This window comes from Mustela nivalis (assembly GCF_964662115.1).
Source record: "Mustela nivalis genome assembly, chromosome: X".
Taxonomy (NCBI): Eukaryota; Metazoa; Chordata; class Mammalia; order Carnivora; family Mustelidae; genus Mustela; species Mustela nivalis.
In genome coordinates, this window is record NC_139040.1 from 52,656,494 (window position 1) to 52,678,979 (window position 22,486).

A 22,486-nucleotide genomic window follows, 5' to 3' on the forward strand; every position below is an offset into this window, starting at 1 on the left:
TAAACTTACAATGCTTGCCATGTTAAATATAATGACTTCTGTATCATTCAATCAGAGAATCTTGCCCACTTTCACATTCCATTTAACAGTTAAAATAGGTAATTTATATTTTCTTATACACTGAGTACTTGGGAAAATTAAAGTCACTTTACTTAATGACAGTAACAATTGCAATATTTTCCTTTCTGTTAAACTGGTGAAAGTGCACCTAGATAGTTAGCATTTGATTCTATACTAGGTTCTGTATTCCAACAGTACTTTTCAATTTGTTGATCTAGTGCCAGGAAAAAGAAGTCTCAGAAGACAAGCTTATGTTAACTAATGAATTTAAATATATCTTTATATATTTAAATTATTTATATATATATATATATTTATATAATATATATATATTTTTATATATATAAATTGAATCAGATATATTTAAATTATTTAAATTATATGTTTATGTATTTTATATATATATGGCAGGCTTTGTCCTTGTATTCAACTACATTTATAAAAAATAGCACTCATTTCTGCATCCAACCCAGTTTTAATAAAGCTACCCAAATCCATTTGGCTGACTCTTTGGTATATCAATCAAATTACTCTATTTTTTACACGTTAATTCAATAAGCAGCCTGAAGAGCCTCTCAGCTCTACATTTAATTGGCTAATAAGTTTTTTTTACATATTATTAATTTTTGCTTTGTTGACGGAAAAAGTGTTTTGAGAACTACAACAACACTTTCTTTGTTCATAATAAATGTTTCCTCCAAGTTTAGCACTGCTGACCATTTCATTAAATGAAATGACCTATACAAATTCCTAGAAAGTTATAAACTACCAAAACTGAAGCAGGAAAAAATAGATAATTTGAACAGACCCAAAGCCATAAAATAAATTGAATCAGTTTATATAATCAGAAATTTCCCCCCAAACAGAAGTCCAGGGCCATATGGCTTCCCAAGGGAATTCTACCAAACACTTAAAGAAGAATTTTATTTTTAGTATTATGTAAGTTTATATCTTGGGGGATTATGTTAACTTTATAATCACAAGTAATTGAAACTTATTGATTATTAAAAACAATAAATTGCCTCATCTTTTTAAACCTTAAAAATAACTCCTTATTTTATTACCTTTATATATAAATTTTTATTTAAATATATTATGTCCTCTTGTTATATTATTAACCTTTTTTTTTTACTTTTAAAAAAGATTTTATTTATTTATCCAAGAGGGAGAAAAAGAGTACAAGTGGGGGAGTAGCAGAGGGAGAGGAAGAAGCAGAATCCCTGCTGAGCAAGGAGCCCAACACAAGACCTTATTCCAGGACCTTGGAACCATGACCTGAGCTGAAGGCAGACACTTACCATCTGAGCAACCCAGATGCCCCCTAAATCTTTCCTTATTAAAGACAGAATTATTCTTCATAGCAAATGTTCTTTTTATGGTACATATAAATACAGTTTTGGGCATAATAGGTAAAGACTTCCTGATCTTTTCCTGTGCTGTTATCAATCACTATTTTGGGGGATAAATGTATGTTTATGTTAGTTACTTTTTTAAGATTGCACAATTTCAGGAATATGACCAATGAAAAAATGTTCAAAAATGAATGCCTACAATATTTATGATTTTTACTTTTATAATAATTATAAAAGAACTTAAACATTTTTTGTTAAGGAACTTCAGTCTAATTTTACAAATAAATATTTATTAACCAATTTTTAAGTTGAAAATTTATATTGGCCTTCAGTGAAAATCACAGTTTTAATATAACTAAAGGTACTCATCTAAAGTATGTCTTAAATTATACACATTTTTAATACAATATCTCTTCATTTTATATAGTAATCTCTTTTTAAAGTACTAATTTATTAAAACAGAATTTGTCTCACATTTTTCCTCATATTTTTAATTTAAATTCAACTAGCCACCATATAGTAAGTACATCATTAGTTTCAGATGTATAATTCAATAATTTATGAGTTGCGTATAACACCCAGTGCTTATCACATCATGTGCCCTCCTTAATGTCTGTCACCCATCCCCCCATCCACCTCCTCTTCAGCAACCCTCAGTTTGTTTCCCAGAGTTGAGTCTCTCATGGTTTGTGTTCCTCTAGGATTTCTTCCCATTCAGTTTTCTGCTACTGTCCTCTGTACTATTCTTTATGTTCCACATAGGAGTGAAACCGTATGATAATTGTCTTTCTCTGTTTGACTTATTTCAATTAGCATAATACCTTTCAGTTCCATCCATGTTGATGCACGTGGTAGGCATGCATCCTTTCTGATGGTTAAGTAATATTCCATTGTATATATAAACCACATCTTCTTTATCCATTCATCTGTTGAAGGACATGTGGGCTCCTTCCAGTTTGGCTATCATGGACATTGCTGCTATGAACATTGGGGTGCAGATGTCCCTTCATTTCCCTACATCTGTATCTTTGGAGTAAATACCCAGTAGTGTAATTCCTCAGTTGTAGGGTAGCTCTATTTTTATCTTCTTGAGGAATCTCCATGTTGCTTTCCAAAGTGACTGTACCAGCTTGCATTCCCATCAACGGTGTAAGAGGGTTTCTTTTTCTCCACATCCTTGCCAGTATTTGGTGTTTCCTATCATTTTTTTAATTTTTGCTATTCTAACTGATGTAAAGTGGTATCTCAATGTGGTTTTCATTTGTGTTTCCCTGATGACAAGTGATATTCAGCATTTTTTCATGTGTCAGTTGGCCATTTGCATGTCTTCTTTGAAGAAATGTCTGTTCATGTCTTCTGTCCATTTCTTGAGTGAATTCTTTGTTTTTTTGGGTGTTGTGTTTAGTATGTTCTTTATAGATCTTGGATACCAGTTCTTTATCTGAAGTCATTTGCAAATATCATTTCCCATTCTGTAAATTGCCTTTTAGTTTTGTTGAAGGTTTCCTCTGTTGTGCAGAAGCTTTTCATCTTGATTAAGTCATATTTATTTTTATATGGATCAACATAATACATTCAAAGTTTTGATCTTTATTAGTTAATGAGAAAAGAAAGTGTGCAGAAACTGTATGATAGTATTATAACTGAACTACTCTCTAAACTTAACTCTCATGGCCAACATAAGGGAAAATCCAACTAAATTAAGATTCATCACTTTAATTACTGACAATCTGAAGTACTAATTTGGTAGAAAGAGTCTATATATGAATGAAGACAAAGTTTTTTGACATAGATTATTACCAATGACCCAGTATTTCTTATCTTAAGGAAATCTGATTATCAATATGAAGGGCATGGGAAATAAAAGGAAACAAAAACATATTAATAGCAAGATAACTTTTAATATCTGCACATAGCAGAAACTTGCCTAACAAACGATTGATACTTTTAAATCAACCATCCCTAATTCCTTATATTTCAATGGTGTTTTGTGGCATATACATTACTTTTTACAAGCATAAACTCTGGCTCAAACAATTCAATTATTTTCTTAATTTTGTACATAGGAATTATCTCTCAAATCTAATTTAGTGTTCCTTCCACTGAGTCATTCTGAAACCTTAGCAGTAATATTCAGGGAAGTGAAGTGACATACACCATTGCTATACCACTGCCTCCTCTGCAATTCACATTATTTAACAGAAATGATATAAACTCAGAAATGACCTCACACCAGTATAGAGATTATTATTTGTGGGAAACATGTCAAATCCAAAATATTGTTTAAATGTTTAAACCAGCTACCTATAAAGAAGTCATTTGTCTTATGAATTGGATTATGAGAGAATAAAATAAAAGATAAACTTGTTCTTTCTGAGGTTAGTGATTTTAACTAATGCTTACATGCACACAGAGCTGAGGATATTGCAACGAGGAGTTTGAATTTCCAATGAATTACAAGTTTCCTAAATTTTACCTATTGTATATATTGCTTTTTTATAAGAATAACTGAAGCCAATGACAATGCAGACTGATTTTACAAAAAGAAAAAAAAAATATAAGCTTCACCTTCCCTAGAAGATCTGATATATAAGCAGAAAGTTTATAAATGATATCAGCATTATGTGGAAAGAAAATCTGAAGTTAAATGCTCTGTTTCTGCATCTAAGTCAAATTTCAAAATAAAACAAATAACATTGACAGGGGTATTCTTTAAAGTTTACATTACTGAAGGAAAACAGAATGAATAACCTAACCTATGAATATTTTGTGATAAATCCTTTTTGTAAAATATACTGTTATAAAATGCAAGTAACGTTTAACTTATAAACAATTCTGAATCTTCATCTAAATCCTCTATATGTGCGTTTATTATGTAATCACTAACACATTCATTTTTAAAACCATTAAATGCAATTTTTAATTTTAGGGATAACCTCTGATAACAAAAGACAACTACTTCAAACTGTATATCTACTTTCTACCATATGTCTTCACATCTTCTCTTCCCTCTATCCACTCATTAATTTCCATTGCATTTCCTCAAGGATACTTGCTTCAGATACTCTCATTATATATCCAAAGAATTGTGGTGCTACTTTCAGCTTGGAACATATTCCAAATTGACATCCATTTGTGACATGGTTTCATGTAGTGTAGTCATTTAATACATCCTTCTAACTCTGACTCAAAATTTCCACAGTTACTTGGCATATGAGTTTAGAGGAAACCATAAAATGAAAACACTCAAAATAATGTAGTCTGTCATTTCTTAAGCTATAGACAATGATATAATGCTAATAACAAATTTATATGTAACATCAATTATGTAAAGTTTATTTCTTAAGAGGTATCTCTTATTTTGTGTAATATGGCATGGGATCCAGAATTTTTAAATTTCTAAATAACTAAAATTATGTGAAATAATTTGAAAACCTGGAATTTTTTTTTAAAGAAAAGGACATTACAAATTATTATATTACTCACATTTGTTCTATCATTTATTGTATCTTTTGGGAAAGTTGTAGTATAATGAGAAAAGAAATTGTAGTAAAGTTGACGGAGTTTAAACTGTGAGACTCCTATGTAAAACCTGGAGGCAGAGATATATTAAGTAACTTGTTCCCGTCATAAAGATTAAATAGCATTACCTAGCAAATATCATTCCCCCAAATCTCCACAAGTCATAGAGTGACTAATATATGATCATATAGTGAAAATCAAAGGATACTCTGTATCTATATGGAAAATGTTCCATACCTACCACATCACACTTTAAAAACTACCATATTCATGGATCCAGGCCATGGAATTATGCAAATCATATGGTAAAGTATGTGACAGATACAGAGATTCAAAAATATTAGATACTGTAGTACTTTACAGAAAGTTGGAATATGTTACAGAGTTCTAGTTATAAAGTGAAGAACAGAGCAAAAGAAAATAAATACAATTCTTGATTTTGAAATTGGTTAGCTCATGAGGTAAAATCCATTTCTCTGAATGCTGCTCTAGGTTATCAAATGAATATCTCACCGAAAGTCACTGTCCTTTCCTTTATATATTAGAGCACCAAATAGGGTAACTGTTCAGTCCTGATTGTTTTTTTACAACAATCTCCCTCTTATTTGTGTCCATATTTTCATGTCCTTTTCTCACTCACTGTTCAAGTCCAACATTTTAAGCCTCAAATTTGTACAGATGACCAATCAAAAAGTAATACAATGCAGATTTTAGAGGGATTTAATCTATTGATATGGCTTAAAATACAATGTTATGCCAGTCAATTCAGTTGGGGACAAAATAGTCCTTTCAACAAATTCTGCTAGATAGCCTCATGCGGGAGGCTATGAATCCTACCTTACATTGTTTACAATTAGCTCAAAGTGCATTATAGATTTACACATGAGATCTAAAGTTATATATATGCACCCTATTTTATATGCTTCATCTTATTACTATTCACAGATATTGTATTTTTTACGTATTGAAGAATTGTGGCAAACTGCACTAAGCAAGTCTATTGGTATTTTCCAACATCATTTCTCTCTTGTTTCGGTGCCACATTTTGGTAATTCTTAGAATATTTTAAACTTTTTCACAACTATTATATTTGTCATGATGATCTTTGCTGTTACTACTGTAATTTTTGGAGGTACAACAAACCATGCTCTTATGAGATAGCAAATTTAATTAATTAATATTGTGTGTATTTTTTTTAAAGGTTTTATTTATTTATTTGACAGAGAGAGGGATCACAAGTAGGCAGAGAGGCAGGCAGAGAGAGAGAGGAGGAAGCAGGCTCCCTGTTGAGCAGAGAGCCCGATGCGGGACTCGATCCCAGGACCCTGAGATCATGACCTGAGCCGAAGGCAGCGGCTTAACCCACTGAGCCACCCAGGCACCCTATTGTGTGTATTTTGACTGCTCCACCTACTGTCTGTTCCTTTGTCTCTCTTCCTCTCGTTGAGGATCCCTATTTGCCAAGACACAACAATGCTGAATTTAGGCCAATTAATAACCCTAAAGTGGTTTCTAAGTGTTCAAGTTAAAGAGTCACACATCTCTCACTTTACATCAAAAGTGAAAAATAATTAATCTTAGTGAGGAAGGCGTGTTGAAAACAAGGATATACTGAAAGTTAGCCTTTTGTGTCAAGCAGTTAGCCAAGTTGTGAATGTGAAGAAAAAGTTCTTGGAGGAATTAAAAATGTTACTCCAGTGAATACATGGTTGATATAAAAGTAAAAGAGCATTTTTGCTAACATGAAGAATGTTTTAGTGGTCTGGATAGATCAAATCACCTACAATATTCCCTTAAGCCAAAACCTAATCCAGAGCAATGTTCTAACTCTCTTAAATTCTGTGGAAGTGGAGAGAGATAAAGAAGCTGCAGAAGAAAACTTTGAAATTAGCAGAGGTTGGCTGATAAGGTTTAATAATAGAGCTATCTCCATTACACAAAAGGGCAAGGTGAAGAAACAAGTGCTGATGTAGAAGCTAACAAGTTACTAGAAGATCTAGCTAGATAATTAGTTAAGTGTGGCTATACTAAACAATAGGTTTCCAATATAGATGAAACAGCCTGCTGCTAGAAGAAGATATTATTTAGGATTTTTCATAGTTAGAGATTAGAAATCAATACCTGACTTCAAAATTTCAAAAGATAGGTTGACTATATTGTTAGAGGCTAATGCTCTTGATGACTTTAAGTTGAAGCCAACTCTCATTTACCATTCCAAAAATCCTAGGACCCTTAATAATTACAATAAATCTACTCTACCTTTGCTCTATGAATGGAAAAACAAAGCCTAGATGAGAGAACATCTGTTTATAACACAATTTACTAAATATTCAAGCTCATTGTTAAGAACCACTCCTCAGAAAAATACTTATTTCAAGATATTACTGATTAATGAAAATGCACCTGGTCACTTAAGAGCTCTGATGGAGATGTACAATAAAATTGATGTTGTTTGCTTGCCAGCTAACCCGACATTAACTCTTCAGCCTGTGGATTAAGGAGTCTTCTCAACTTTAAAATTTTATCATTAAGAAATACATTTTGTAAAGTTAGAGCTGTTGTATTGATTCCAATGATGGATCTGGGAAAAATACAGTGAACATCTTGTGCAAAAGATTCACCATTTTAAATGTTACTAAGAACATTCATGATTCATAAGAAGAGCTGAAAATATCAATATTAACAGGAGTTGAAGGAAGCTGGCTCCAAACTTCATGAATGACTTCGAGGGGTTCAAGACTTCCATGGGGAAATTAATTGCAGGTGTGATGGAAATTGCAGGAAAACTAGAATTAGAAGCAGAGCCTAAAGTTGTAACTGAATTGCTGTCATCTCACAATAAAGCCTTAATTGATGAGGGGCTGCTTCTTATGGATTAACAAGAAAATGGTTTCTTGAGATGGAAATTACTCCTGGTGGAGATGCTGTGAAGACTGTTGAAATGACATCAAGGGATTTAGATTACATGGATATTGATAAAATTGGTAAAGCAACAACAGGGTTTGAGATGTTTGGCTTCCATTTTGAAAGAAGTTCTACTTTGAATAAAATGCTATCAAACAGCATTGTATGTTACAGAGAAATGGTTTGTGAAAGGAAAAGTCAATCAACGTGGTAAACCTCACTGTTTTCTACCTTTAATAGATTGCCATAGCCTCACTAACCTTCAGCAGCCACTATCCTGATGAATCATCAGCCATCAACATTGAGGAAAGACATGTACCAGAAAAGACTGACTCATTGAATGCTGAGAGAATGCTGAGATAATGTTTAACATTTTTTAGCAATTAAATATTTTTTAAATGAAGGTATGTACATTGTTTTTTAGACATTATAGTATTGGATACTTAAGAAACTACAATTTAGTGTAAACATTACATTTATATATAGTAGGAAAACAGAAAAAAAAAAACCACGACTTGTTTTATTGTAATATTCACTTTATTGCAGTTGGGACCAAACCTGAAAAATCTTCAAGGTATGCCTGTGTAACACTTAGAAGAAAACAGTGAAACAAATTGTGATCTTGTGTTTGGCAATGGTTTCTTAGAAATACCAACAAAAGTACAAACAATGAAATTAGATTTTATCAAATTGAAATTATTTTTCTTTGAGAAACCCTCTATTTAAAGAATGAAAAAATAAACAAAATATTAGGTAAAATATTTGTAAAACATATTTGCAAATATCTTCTCTCATTTCGTTGGTTGTCTTTTGGTTTCATTGATTATTTCCTTTGCTGTGCAAAAGCTTTTTATCTTGATGCCATACCAACAGTTCCTTTTTGCCCTTGCTTCCATTCCCTTTGGTGATCTATCTAGGAAGAAGTTGCTGTGGCTAAGATTAAAGAATTTGCTGCCTGCATTCTGCTCAAGGATTTTGATGGATCCCTGTCACATTCAGGTCTTTCTTCAATTTTGAGTCTACTTTTGTGTGTGGTGTAAGGAAATGATCCAGTGTCATTCTTCTGCATGTGACTGTCCAATTTTCCCGGCACCAATTGTTGAAGAGGCTGACCTTTTCCCATTAGATATTATTTCCTGCTTTATTGAAGGATAGTTGGCCATAGAGTTGAGGTCTATTTCTGTGTTCCCTATTCTGTTCCATTGATCTATGTGTCTGTTTTGGGGCCAGTACCATACTGTCTTGATGATTACAGCTTTGTAATAGAGCTTGAAGTCTGGAATTGTGATGCCACAAGCCTTGGTTTTCCTTTTCAACATTCCTCTGGCTATTTGGGGTCTTTCCTGGTTTCATACACATTTTAGGATTATTTGTTCGAGTTCTTGAAAAAAGTTGATGGTATTTTGATAGAGATTGCATTCAATGTGTAGACTGCTTTAGGTAGCATAGACATTTTAGCAACATTTGTTCTTCCAATCCATGAGTGTGGAACACTTCTCCATTTCCTTCAGACTTCCTCAACTTTTTAATGAGTATTCTATACCTTTCTGATTACAGATTCTTTGTCTCTTTTGTTAGATATACTCCTAGGTATCTTACAGTTTTGGGTACAATTGTAAATGGGATTGACTCCTTAATTTCTTTTTCTTTTTACTGTTGGTGTATAGAAATGCAAGTGGTTTCTGTGCATTGATTTTCTATCCTGCCACTTTACTGAATTCCTGTATGAGTTCTAGCAGTTTTGGGGCAGTCTTTTGGGTTTTCCACATAAAATATCAGATCATCTCCAAAGAGTGAAAAATTGATTTTTTTAACAATTCAGATGCATTTTATTTATCTTTGTTGTTCTATTGCTGAGGCTAGGACTTCCAGTAATATGTTAAATAGCAGTGGTGATAGTGGACATCCCTGCTAAGTTCCTGACCTTAGGGGAAAACCTCTCAGTTTTTCCCCATTGAGAATGACATTCATTGTGGGTTTTTCACAGATGGCTTATATGATATTGACTTATGTACCTTCTATCCCTACACTGCGAGTAGTTTTAATCCATAAAAGATGCTATACCTTGTCAAATGTTTTTTTTCTGCAAATGATATAGTAAAAAACCACAGAGGGAGACAAACCATAAGAGACTCTTAATCTCAGGGTTGCTCAGGGTTGTTAGAGTGGAGGAGAGTAGGAAGGATGGCATGGCAGGGTGATGGATATTGGAGAGGGTGTGTGTTATGGTGAGTGCTGTGAATTGTGTAAGACTGATGAATCACAGAGCTGTACCTCTGAAACAATAATACATTATATGCTAATTTAAAGAAATAAAAATAAATAAGTAAATAAAATTGAAAAAAAGGTCAATTGTGTATGTGATAAGGCAATGTACCCATGTATAGAAAACTCCTACAACTCAACAACAACAACAACAACAACAACAACAACAACAACAAAACAACCTCTAAATATGGGTAAAGAATTTACACATTTATACAGGGAAAAATATGCAAATGACCAGTAGAAAGATAAAAGGATGTTCAACAGGGGCTCCTGGATTGTTCAGTCAGATGAGCATCTGACTCATGATTTCAGCTCAAGTCACAATCTTGACTTCTTGGAATTGAGCCCCATGTCAGGTTCTGTGCTCAATACAAAGTCTTCTTTTCCCTCTGTTCCTCTCCCTGCTCTCTCTCTCGCTCTCAATTAAAGAAATGAGATCTTTAAAAAAATATGCTCAATATTATTAGTCATTAGAAAAATGCAAATTAAAATCACAAAATATCACTTCATACCTGCTATGATTGCTATAATAAAGAAGACAGTAATAACAAGTGTTGGGCAGATGTGGAGGAACTGATTGGTGGGAATGTAAAATGATGCAGCCACTTTGGAAAACAGTTTTGTCATTCCTTGAAAGTCAAACAGAATTATCATATAATCGAGCAATTGTAATCCTAGGTATATACTACAAAGAATTGAAAACATGTTCCAACAATTGGTGTAGCAACATTATTCATAATAGCCAAAAGGTGGGAAGACAAAAAATAGCCATTGAGCAATGACTGACTAAATAATATATGGTATACTCATACAATAAGATATTATTCATCAATAAAACACTACTGAACTGGACTGTAAACTTAAGAATGGTTAAGATGGTATGTTTTATGTCAGGTTTTACCACAATTAGGAAAAAAAAAAGCAAACAGGAATTGAAATAATGATATATGTGGTCTAATAGGGATAAAACTTGAAAGTGTGCTATGTGAAAGATGACAATTACAGAAGACTGTAAATAAGTCATTCCATTTATAATAACTGTTCATAACAAGCAAACCAATAGGGACAAATAGTAAATTAGTGCTTACCTATAGCAAAAGGGGTTTGGGGTAATCAGGGATGACTGCTAATGGGTATAGGTTTTCTGGGGTGACAAACATATTGCAAAGTTAGATAGTGGTGATGGTTGCACAATTCTATGAATACACTAAAACCTACCAAATTGTATAATTTAAATGGTATATTTTATAGTAGTAAATTATACCCCAATAAAGCAGATAAAATCTATTATCTATTTATCTATCAATCATCTCTGTCATCTATCAATCAGACTTAGAGACTTGACTCTGAAGAATAGAATATGGAAAGAGAAAAAGGGCAACTTTACAGTGGAGAAACATGACAGAAATTACCTTAAGCAAGTGTTCAAAGATAATATCACAGGTGGTGTCATATAGATATTATGTACCCTCTGATATAATGTAGCAAAGAAAGCATTATACACTTACATTATTCTTTCACAAAAACCATAACCACAGTCTAATAATCAGATAAACACAGACAAGCACAAATTAAAGGGCATTCTAGAAAATACCTCTGACTAGTACTCTTTAGAAGTGTCAAATTCATGAGACATTGTCACACATTTGAAAAGACAAAGAAGACATGACAACTAAGTGCAATGTGGTGTCCTGAATTGGGTTCTGGAATTGAGAAGAATATTATTGGAAAAGCTAGTTTAAATTGAATAATGTCTATAGTTGTATTTTAGTAGTGTTGATGTCTTAATTTTGATAAATGTCCCAGTTACGTAAAATGTTAACATTAGGGTAACCTTGGTGACAGCTACACAGAAATTCTCTGTATTCACTTTACTGATTTTCTGTAAGTAAAAAATTATTTCAAAATGATAAAAATTCACAAAATATAGTATGAGATATGTAGTATTTGTAACTATTGCACTTCCAGTTTAAACATCATTTAATTAAAAAATACAAATACAAAATGATTATTTCTGTGATAAAATTATAGATAGTAAAATATAACTTTTGATATTAAAATGAAATTATATATAACATAAATGTTTTCTTCTTATATTTTCCCCCTTCCATGATGAACCATATTAAACTAGTAGCATTAACAAAGTACAGAATCTGAAGGAGACAATATCACAATATGCTAGAATTGGGTTTGATAGATTTTACCAATATGTTGAATATAATTTTATGAATAAAATAAATTGTATAATGTACATTATTGAAATACATATAATTTATATAAATTAAATGGAAAATTTATGTAACTGGAAAAATATAGAGCTTGTTCAGAGTGCATTATTGGTTCTTCAGTGTTTTGGGGTTCTATAATTTAAACATAGTTCCAATTATTATGCTCTTACTTTTCTATTTATGTACTCTCATCTCCCCTTCAATGAAAATCTGTTCAAATGCATTCTGATAATTTAAAAAATAATACCTGTATAACATTTAAAAAGGGATGAGACAATTTTTTAATGCCAATGTGCAATATGCTGGTAAAGTGACAACACAGCCATATTCTCCATTGTGACTTTGAGGAATAAACTAAAAAGCTTTCAAAAATATCATTTTTTTTCAGTAACTTTCACTACCTCTGACTAGTCTGTGTAAAAGTAATAAATTGCTTAGCTTCAAAAATGTCAAACAGGGGTGCTCAGTTGGTTAAGTGACTCCTCAGCCTAGGTCACGATCCTGGAGTCCTGGGATTGAGGCGGGGGGGGGGGGGTTCCTGCCCAGCAGGGGGTCTGTTTCTCCCTTGGACTTTCCCCATCTAATGCTTACTGTCTCTTATTTTCTCTCTCTCAAATAAATAAATAAAATCTTTTAAAAAAAGAAATGTCAAACAAGCCATATACCACTTTTTTTTTTTAAGATTTTATTTATTTATTTGTCAGAGAGAGTGAGCACAGGCAGACAGAGTGGCAGGCAGAGGCAGAGGGAGAAACAGGCTCCCTGCTGAACAGGAAGCCTGATGTAGGACTCGATCCCAGGGCACTGGGATCATGACCTGAGCCGAAGGCAGCCGCTTAACCAACTTAGCCACCCAGGCATCCCCATATGCCACATTTTTAAGTATTCTTTGTCTTTATAAAATTATGATAATCCATGCATGTCTATTATTTTTTTTTCTTTATAAGGTCTATGATTCTGCTTTCTTTTTTTTTTAATTTTATTTTTTCAGTGTTCCAAGATTCATTGTTTATACACCACACCCAGTGCTCCATGAAATATGTGTTCTTAATACCCACCAGCAGGAAAGCCCATCCCCTCACCCCCTCCCTTCCAAAACCCTCAGTTTGTTTCTCAGAGTCCATAGTCTCTCATGCTTTGTCTACCGTTCAAATTTCTCCCAATTCACTTTTCCTTTCCTTCTCCTAATGTCCTCCCTGTTATTCCTTATGCTCCACAAGTAAGTGAAACCATATGATAATTGACTTTCATTGCTTGACTTATTTCACTCAGCATAATCTCCTCCAGTCCTATCCATGTTGATACAAAAGTTGGGTATTCATCCTTTCTGATGGAGGCATAATACTCCATTGTGTATATGGACCATATCTTCTTTATCCATTTATCTGTTGATATGGCTTTGTACATAGTTTGACAATTGTGGCCATTGCTGCTATAAAAATTGGGGTACAGATGGCCCTTCTTTTCACTACATTTATATCTTTGGGCTTAAATACCCAGTAGTGCAATTTCTGGGTTGTAGGTTAGTTCTATTTTAAAAGTTTTAAGGAATCTTCACATTGTTTTCCAAAGTGGCTGCACCAACTTTCATTCCCACTAACAGTGTAAGAGGGTTCCCCTTCCTCCACATCATATCTAGTACTTGGTGATTCCTGTCCTGATAATTTTGGCCATTCTAACTGGTGTAAGGTCATATCTCAAAGAGGTTTTGATTTGAATTTCCCTAATGGCTAATGATGAACATTTTTTCATGTGTCTGCTAGCCATTTGTACATCTTCTTTGAAGAAGGGTCTGTTCATGTTTCTGCCACCTCTTTTTAAAAGGTTTTATATATTTGACAGAGACACAGCAAAAGAAGGAAAACAAGCTGAGGGAGTGGGAGAGGGAGAAGCAGGCTTCCTGTGGAGCAGGGAGTCTGATGTGGGCCTTGTTCCCAGGATCCTGAGATCATTACCTGAGCCAAAGGCAGACACCAAATAACTGAGCCACCCAGATGCCCCTTCTGCACTTTTTTTGACATCACTATCTGTTTTCTGAGTGTTGATTTTGAGGAGTTCTTTATAGATCTTGGATATCAGCCTTTTGTCTGCACTGTCATTTGGGAATATCTTCTCCCATTCTGTGGGTTGCCTCTTGTTTTCTTGACTGTTTCCTTTGCTGTGCAGAAGATTTTGATCTTGTCAAAGTCCCAAAAGTTCATTTTTGCCCTTGTTTCGTTTGGTTTTGGCGATATTCCTAGGAACAAATTGCTGCACGGCCAAGGTCAAAGAGGTGGCTGCCTGTGTTCTCCTCAAGGATTTTGATGGATCCCTGGTTCACATTGCAGTCTTTCATCCATTTTGAGTCTATTTTTGTATGTGGTGGAAGAAAATGGTCCAGTTTCATTTTACTGCATGTGGCTGCCCAATTTTCCAAACACTATTTGTTGAAGAGACTGTCTTTTTTTTCCCATTAGACATTATTTCTTGCTTTGTCCAAGATTATTTGATTCTACATTTGAGGGTCCGTATCTGGGCTCTCTACTCTGTTCCATTAGTCAATTCTCTAATTTCCCTTTCTGCATTTTCATTGTCTGTGTATAAGAAAGCAACTGATTTCTGTCCATTGATTTTGTATCCTGCCACATGACTGAATTGCTGTATGAGTTCTAGTAGTTTGGGGGTGGAATCTTTTGTGTTTTCCATATAAAGTATCATGTAATTTGTGAAGAGAGAGAGTTTGATTTCTTCTTTGCCAATTTGAATACTTTTGTTTCTTTTTGTTGTCTGACTGCTATTGCTAGGACTTCTAGTACTATGTTGAACAACAGTGGTGAGAGTGGGCACCCTTGTCGTGTTCTTGATCTCAGGGGGAAGGTTGTCAGCTTTCCCCATTGATAATGATATTCACTGTGAGTTTTTCATAGAGAAATTAAATTAAGTTGAGGAAAATTCCTTCTTTCCCTATACTTTGAAGAGTTTTAATCAATAACAGGTGCTGTAGTTTGTCAATTGCTTATTCTGCATCAATTCAGAGGATTATGTGCTTTTTCTCTCTTCTCTTATTGATTTGTTCTATCACATTGATTGATTTGCGAATGTTGAACCACCATTGCATCCTATGGATAAATCCCACCTGGTCATGGTGGATAATTTTTTTTTTTTTAAGATTTTATTTATTTATTTGACAGCAGAGATCACAAGTAGGCAGAGAGACAGGCAGAGAGAGAGGAGGAAGCAGGCTCCCTGCTAAGCATGGAGCCTGATGAGGGGCTCTATCCCAGCACCCTGGGATCATGACTTGAGCTGAAGGCAGAGGCTTTAACCCACTGAGCCACCCAGGTGCCCATGGTGGATAATCTTTTTAATGTATTGTTGGATCCTATTAGCTAGGATCTTGTTGAGAATCTAAGCATCCATATTCATCAGGGATATTGGTATGAACTTCTCCTTTTAATGGGGTCTTTGCCTGGTTTTGGGATCAATGTAATGTTTGCTTCATAGAAAGAGTCTTGAAGTTTTCCTTATGTTTCTATTTTTTGAAACAGCTTCAGGAGAATAGGTATTATTTCCTCTTTTAATGTTTGGTAGAATTCCCCAGAGAATCCGTCAGGTCCTGGGCTCTTGTTTTTTGTGAGGTTTTTGATCACTGCTTCAATCTTGTTATTAGATATTGAATGTCTATTCAGGTTGTCAATTTCTTCTGGATTCAGTCTCGGATGTTTATAGGTTTCCAAAAATGGATCCATTTCTTCTAATTTTCTTAATTTATTGGCATATAGCTGCTGTAATAATTTCTGGTGACTGTTTCTATTTCCTTGGTGTTCATCATGATCTCTCCCCCTTCATTCATAATTCTATTAATTTGGGTCCTCTCTCTTTTCTTTTGGATTACTTTGGCCAGTGGTTTATCAATCTTATTAATTCTTTCAAAGAACCAGATTCTAGTTATTTTGGTATGTTCTACTGTATCTCTTGTTTGTAATTCATTAATCTCTGCTCTAATCTTAAAAATTTCCCTTCTTGTGCATGGGATTGGCTTAACGTGTTGATTTTCCAGTTCTTTAAGGTGTAAAGAGAGTTGGTGTGTTTGGGATTTTTCAGTTTTTTTGAGTGAGGCTTGGATGGCTATGTATTTCCTCCTTAGGACCACCTTTGACTTTTCCCATAGGTTTTGGACAGATGTGCCTTCATTTTTATTGGCTTCTATGAATTATTTAAATTCTTTTTTCATTTCCTAGTTGATCCAAACATTATTGAGCAGGATGTTCTTTAGCTTCCAAGTGTTTGAATTCCTTCCCAGCTTTTTCTTGTGGTTGGGTTCCAGTTTCAAAGCATTGTGGTCTGGGAATATGCAGGGAATAATCTCAATCTTTTGGTATTGGTGGAGACCTGATTTGTCACTCAGTATGTGGTCTATTCTGGAGAAAGTTCCATGTGCTTTTGAGAAGAATAGGTATTCTGTTTTTTTGTTTGTTTGTTTGTTTGTTTGTTTGGATGGATGGAAGGTTCTGTATATATCTATGAGGTCCATTTAGTCCAATGTGTCATTCAAAGCTCTTGTTTCTTTGTTGATTTTCGACTTAGATGATCCATCTATTGCTGAAAGTGGTGTGTTAAGATCCCCTACAATTAATGTATTCATATCAATATGACTATTCATTTTGATTAACAGTTGGCTTGTGTAGTTGGCTGCTCCCGTGTTGGGTGCCTAAATGTTTACAGTTGTTAGATCTTCTTGGTGGATAGACCTTTTTTTTTCTTAATTTTTTATTTTTTATAAACATGTATTTTTATCCCCAGGGGTACAGGTCTGTGAATCAGCACTCACCAAAGCACATACCCTCCCCAATGTCCATTACCCCACCCCCCTTCTCCCAACCCCCATCCCCCCAGCAACCCTCAGTTTGTTTTGTAAGATTAAGAGTCACTTATGGTTTGTCTCCCTCCCAATTCCATCTTGTTTCATCGATTCTTCTCCTACCCACTTAAGCCCCCATGTTGCATCACCACTTCCTCATATCAGGGAGATCATATGATAGTTGTCTTTCTCTGCTTGACTTATTTCGCTAAGCATGATATGCTCTAGTTCCATCCATGTTGTCGCAAATGGCAAGATTTCATTTCTTTTGATGGCTGCATAGTATTCCATTGTGTATATATACCACATCTTCTTTATCCATTCATCTGTTGATGGACATCTAGGTTCTTTCCATAGTTTGGCTATTGTGGACATAAGAATGATGTAGTGTACTTCTGTAATTCTGGCTACAGTCTTTAGCTTAAAATCTATCTGATATGAGAATGGATACCCCAGTTTTCTTCTGAGGCCCATTGGCATGAAAGATGCTTTTCCATCCTTTCATTTTCAGTCTAGATGTATCTTTAGGTTGAAAATGCATTTCTTATAGACAGCATATGATCCTGTCATTTTATCTGGTCTGCAACCTTGTGCGGTTTTATGGGAGCATTTAAGCTGTTCACATTGAGAGTGATTATTTTCAGACACAATTTTTTTTGACATCATGTTTCCTGTGAAGTCTTTGTTTCTATCAATTGTCTCTGTAAATTTCTGTTCTATGTCACTCTTGGATTCTTCCTTTTTTTATAGAACCCCCCCTCAATATTTCTTGTAGTACCAGCTTGGTGATCACATACTCTTTTAAACCTTGCCAATCCTGGGAGCTTTTTATCTCTCCATCCATTTTGAATGTCAACCTTGCTGGATAACATATTCTTGCCTGAATGTTATTTTCATTTAGTCCTCTGAATATGTATTGCCAGTGTTTTCTGGCTTGCCAGGTTTCTATGGACATGTCTGACGTTATTCTGATTGTCCTCCCTCTGTATGTAAGAGATCTCTTCGCCTAGCTGCCCTTAAAACATATTCTCTGAAATTATGATTCATGAATTTCACAATTATGTGCCTGGATGTCTTTCTAGCCCCATTGATCTTGTGGGGTGTCCTCTCTGCCTCTATTACACTAACACTTGTTCCATTCCCCAGATAGGGGAAATTTTCTTTCAAGATTTGCTTAAGTGTATCTTTTATTTTCTCTCTCTCTCTCCACCCCATCAGGTATCCCAATAATTCTGACATTAGAATGTTTCATGGCATCATTTAATTCCCTAATTCTGTTTTCATGGCTTCTAAGCTGTTTGTTCCAGTCTTCCTCTGATTCTTCTTTTTATCAGTTTGACTTCTAGATCAATAATTCAATTTTCTGCCTCACTTTCCTAGCTGTTAGAGTATATTTAGATTAAATTGGATCTCACCAATATCGTTTTTAATTTCTGCCAGTTCATTTGTCACTTCCACCCTTAGAGATTCTATGTTGTCACTAATGGTCTTCTCCAACCTTGCCAATGCCTGGATAATTGTTACCCTGAGTTCTCTTTTCAACATATTGTTTATGTCCATATCCAGTAGTTCTGTTGCATAGGTAACAACTTCTGAATTTTTCCTCTGTTGGGTGTTCCCCCTCTTAGTCATTTTGGTGAGAGTTGTTTGAGGGGATATATAGCTGAATATATCAACCACGATCTAGGCAAAGTGCACCTTGAAAAGTTTCAGAGCAATCAGAAGTCACCATCAAAAAGAAAGGAAAAAGAATAGAGAGAAAAAGAGAGAAAAAAAGAAACCTGCCAAAATGGGCCCCAAAGGTAAGAGTACAAAGACAAAAATAAACAAACAAAAAGACCAACAAAAGTAAAAGAAAATCAAACAAACAAAAAAAGAACAACCCAGCCAAAATGAACTTTAAGAATAAGATTTATATCGTACAAAAGCAAAAGCAATTACACAGAAGCACTGAAAGAAGGATAACATAAGAAGGTGTTTATAAATCATCAATGTGGGCTAGGAAGGTTATTCCAGTTCTAGAGATACAAGGATATTAAAACTGGTTTATATATAGAGGTAGTATTGAAAAGGGAAAAAAGGATTACTTTGAGGCTTATATCTATATGTATATTAAAAAATAAAAAAAGGAGACAGGTATATGAATGAAAAAAGTTCAAGTTAAAAAGGTATTATGGAGGACGCCTGGGTGGCTCAGTGGGTTAAGCCGCTGCCTTCGACTCAGGTCATAATCTCAGGGTCCTGGGATTGAGTCCCCCATCGGGCTCTCTGCTCAGCGGGTGTAAGGCACATAACTAGAGGTGCCTCCACAGGGTGCGGCCCAGAATAAAGATGGCACTGGCTTGCCATCTCTTCCGGCCAACAAGGCGCCAATTTCACAGTTTCGGTTCCTGAAACCTATGGCACTTCCTCCTCTCGCCCGACACGCCTTACCCAGCAACTGCTACTTGGCATAATCTTATTGGCTCTTCCCCCTCTGTCCTCACTTCCCTTCTGCTGCTCTATATAAGGTGTGCCCCCGCACAATAAAGTGAGATCCTGCTTCGACAGATCCCCTGAGCCGGGTGTCTTCTGTGGGTGCGTTCTGGGTTTGCGACATTTGCCATCCCGCTCAGCCCCAAGGAGAGGCCTCTGGCAGGCCCAGGCACCTCCTCCCCTCGGCGGGGAGCCCAACAAGCGGGGAGCCTGCTTCCTCCTCTCTCTCTGTCTGCCTCTCTGCCTACTTGTGATCTCTTTCTGTCAAATAAATAAATAAAATCTTAAAAAAGTAAGTTACAAATTTATAAAAAAAAAAAGGTATTATGGAATATGTATTAAACCTCTAGTTTTAAAGGTAAGTAGCTTAAAAAATTAAAAGTCCAAGAATTTTGAGAATGCATTTAAAAAAAAAAAAGAAAGAAAAATATCTATGAAATATTCAGACTAGGGGGTAATACTGGGAGCTACATATATTGTTTTCCCCCAATATTGGGGTTTTACAGTTTTATGGGGACCCTTCTGGTTGTTGTCCTCTTGTTCTTTTGGCTTGTTTTCTGACCACTGGGTGGTGCCCACACCAGTATCTCTTCAGTGAGGGCGAGAGTATGCTGAGCCTGAGCCGCAGTACAAGCAACAGAAAACTGCAGGCTCAGTGAGCACAGACTGGAGCCCATGCCATTCTCTCTCTGGCACAAGTGGTTGCCAGTGGTGACCATCCTGGGACTGTGGACTTAGGCCCATGCCTGTGACCGTCCAATTCCACCAGATGTCCCTTAAGATCTTTTGCTCTTTTTGATTGCTTTTCACCAGACTCCAAGTTAGTGCTGGTCCCTGGTCACAGGACACTTACGTATTGGGATATTATTTTCTAATGGATCACTTCTGATGGCTCCCTCTCCCTTCTGTTTATCCTCCAATATCATTCTGAGTGCTTCCATTCTGCTTTATCTTACCACTGATGATCTTCTGCCCCTGTAGAGATCCAGAAGTGTATAATCTTTCATCTCTGGCTGATTTCATGGGTGTTCAGAGTGTTCTGGTAGATATTTAGCTAACTTTAGGAGACCATTTGAAACAGGATCTCCTACTTCTCTGCCATCTTGCCTTCCTTCCGGGTCTGTATTAATTTCATTTTGTCTTTTTGTTTTGTTTTGTTTTGTTTTAAGAAATAGAAGATGGTTTATCATCTGTCATATATAAATCTGCAAGACCCAGAAAATTTAGTTTGAAATTAGTTGTATGTCATATGACTTCAGGGAATTTAATAAATAACTTAAATACAGATATTTAATAAATACTTTATTAGGGCAAAGATAATGATTTTAGGTGTTTTACATCTTTCCTTGAAGTATTTTATATGCTAAAAATCATTCTTGTGGATGTTAAAATACAGATACTGCTGCCTGATTTTTTTAAATGATATTCCTTGTTATCACTGTCAACTTGAGAATATATATATGGAGTCTACACATAAAAACTTGAACATTTAGGGGAGCCTGTGTGGTTCAGTAGGTTAAAGCCTCTGCCTTTGGCTCAGGTCATGATCCCAGGGATCAAGCCCTGCACTGGGCTCTCTGCTCAGCAGGGTACCTGTTTCCTTTCCTCTCTGTCTGTCTGCCTTTCTGCCTACAGTGATCTCTGTCTGTCAAATAAATAAATAAAATACTAAAAAAAATCTTGAAGACTTAAAGAAAGAAGTAAAAGAAAAATACCCCTATAATTTTAATAAAGCATATACCAGGATAAGATAGAGACACTATAACCACAGATTTACATGTATATATCTAGTAATGTCCATTCAGATTTATATTTTAAAATATGAAAAAATATGCAAATATTGCTATCTGGCTTATCATCCTTAAGTTTAGATACTAAGCTAATGATAAATTGCTTAGCTAAATTTAAAGGTCAAACTGTCTGATAGCCATTTCTATGTCTTGATTGAAGTGTCTGTTCATATCTTCTGCCCATTTTTTGATATGTTTGCCTGTTTCATGTGTGTTGAGTTTGAGGAGTTCATTATAGATCCTGGATATCAACCTTTTGTCTGTACTGTCATTTGCAAATATCTTCTCCCATTCCGTGGGTTGCCTCTTTGTTTTCTTGACTGTTTCCTTGGCTGTGCAGAAGCTTTTAATTTTGATGAAGTCCCAAAAGTTTATTTTCGCTTTTGTTTCCTTTGCCTTTGGAGACATATCTTGAAAAAAGTTGCTGTGGCTGATATCGAAGAAATTACTGCCTATGTTCTCCTCTAGGATTCTGATGGATTCCTGTCTCATATTGAGGTCTTTTATCCATTTTGAGTTGATCTTTGTGTACGGTGTAAGAGAATGGTCGAGTTTCATTCTTCTACATATAGCTGTCCAGTTTTCCCAGCGCCATTTATTGAAGAGACTGTCTTTTTTCCACTGTATATTTTTTCCTGTTTTGTCGAAGATTACTTGACCATAGAGTTGAGGGTCCATATCTGGGCTCTCTACTCTGCTCCACTGGTCTATGTGTCTGTTTTTATGCCAGTACCATGCTGTCTTGGTGATCACAGCTTTGTAATAAATCTTGAAATCAGGTAACATGATGCCCCCAGCTTTATTTTTGTGTTTCAACATTTCCTTAGCGATTCGGGGTCTCTTCTGATTCCATACAAATTTTAGGATTATTTGCTCCAGCTCTTTGAAGAATACCGGTGGAATTTTGATCATCATCATTAGCCCTCAGGGAGATTCAAATGAAAACCACATTGAGATATCACCTTACACCAGTTAGAATGGCCAAAATTAACAAAACAGGAAACAACATGTGTTGGAGAGGATGTGGAGAAAGGGGAACCCTCTTAC

The 22,486-nt window shown here is 35.1% G+C and overlaps 1 protein-coding gene across 1 annotated transcript in view; it reads right to left on the bottom strand.

Moving 5' to 3' along the window:
* Window positions 1–16,598: 16,598 nt before the first annotated feature.
* The window catches only part of PCDH11X (protocadherin 11 X-linked), a 421,474-nt gene continuing 415,586 nt past the window's right edge, over window positions 16,599–22,486 (bottom strand). The window contains exon 5 of the mRNA XM_082715960.1: window positions 16,599–16,657. Within this exon, the coding sequence (XP_082572086.1) occupies window positions 16,643–16,657 (15 nt within the window). The 3' untranslated portion in view covers window positions 16,599–16,642. The remainder of the gene's footprint in view (window positions 16,658–22,486) is intronic.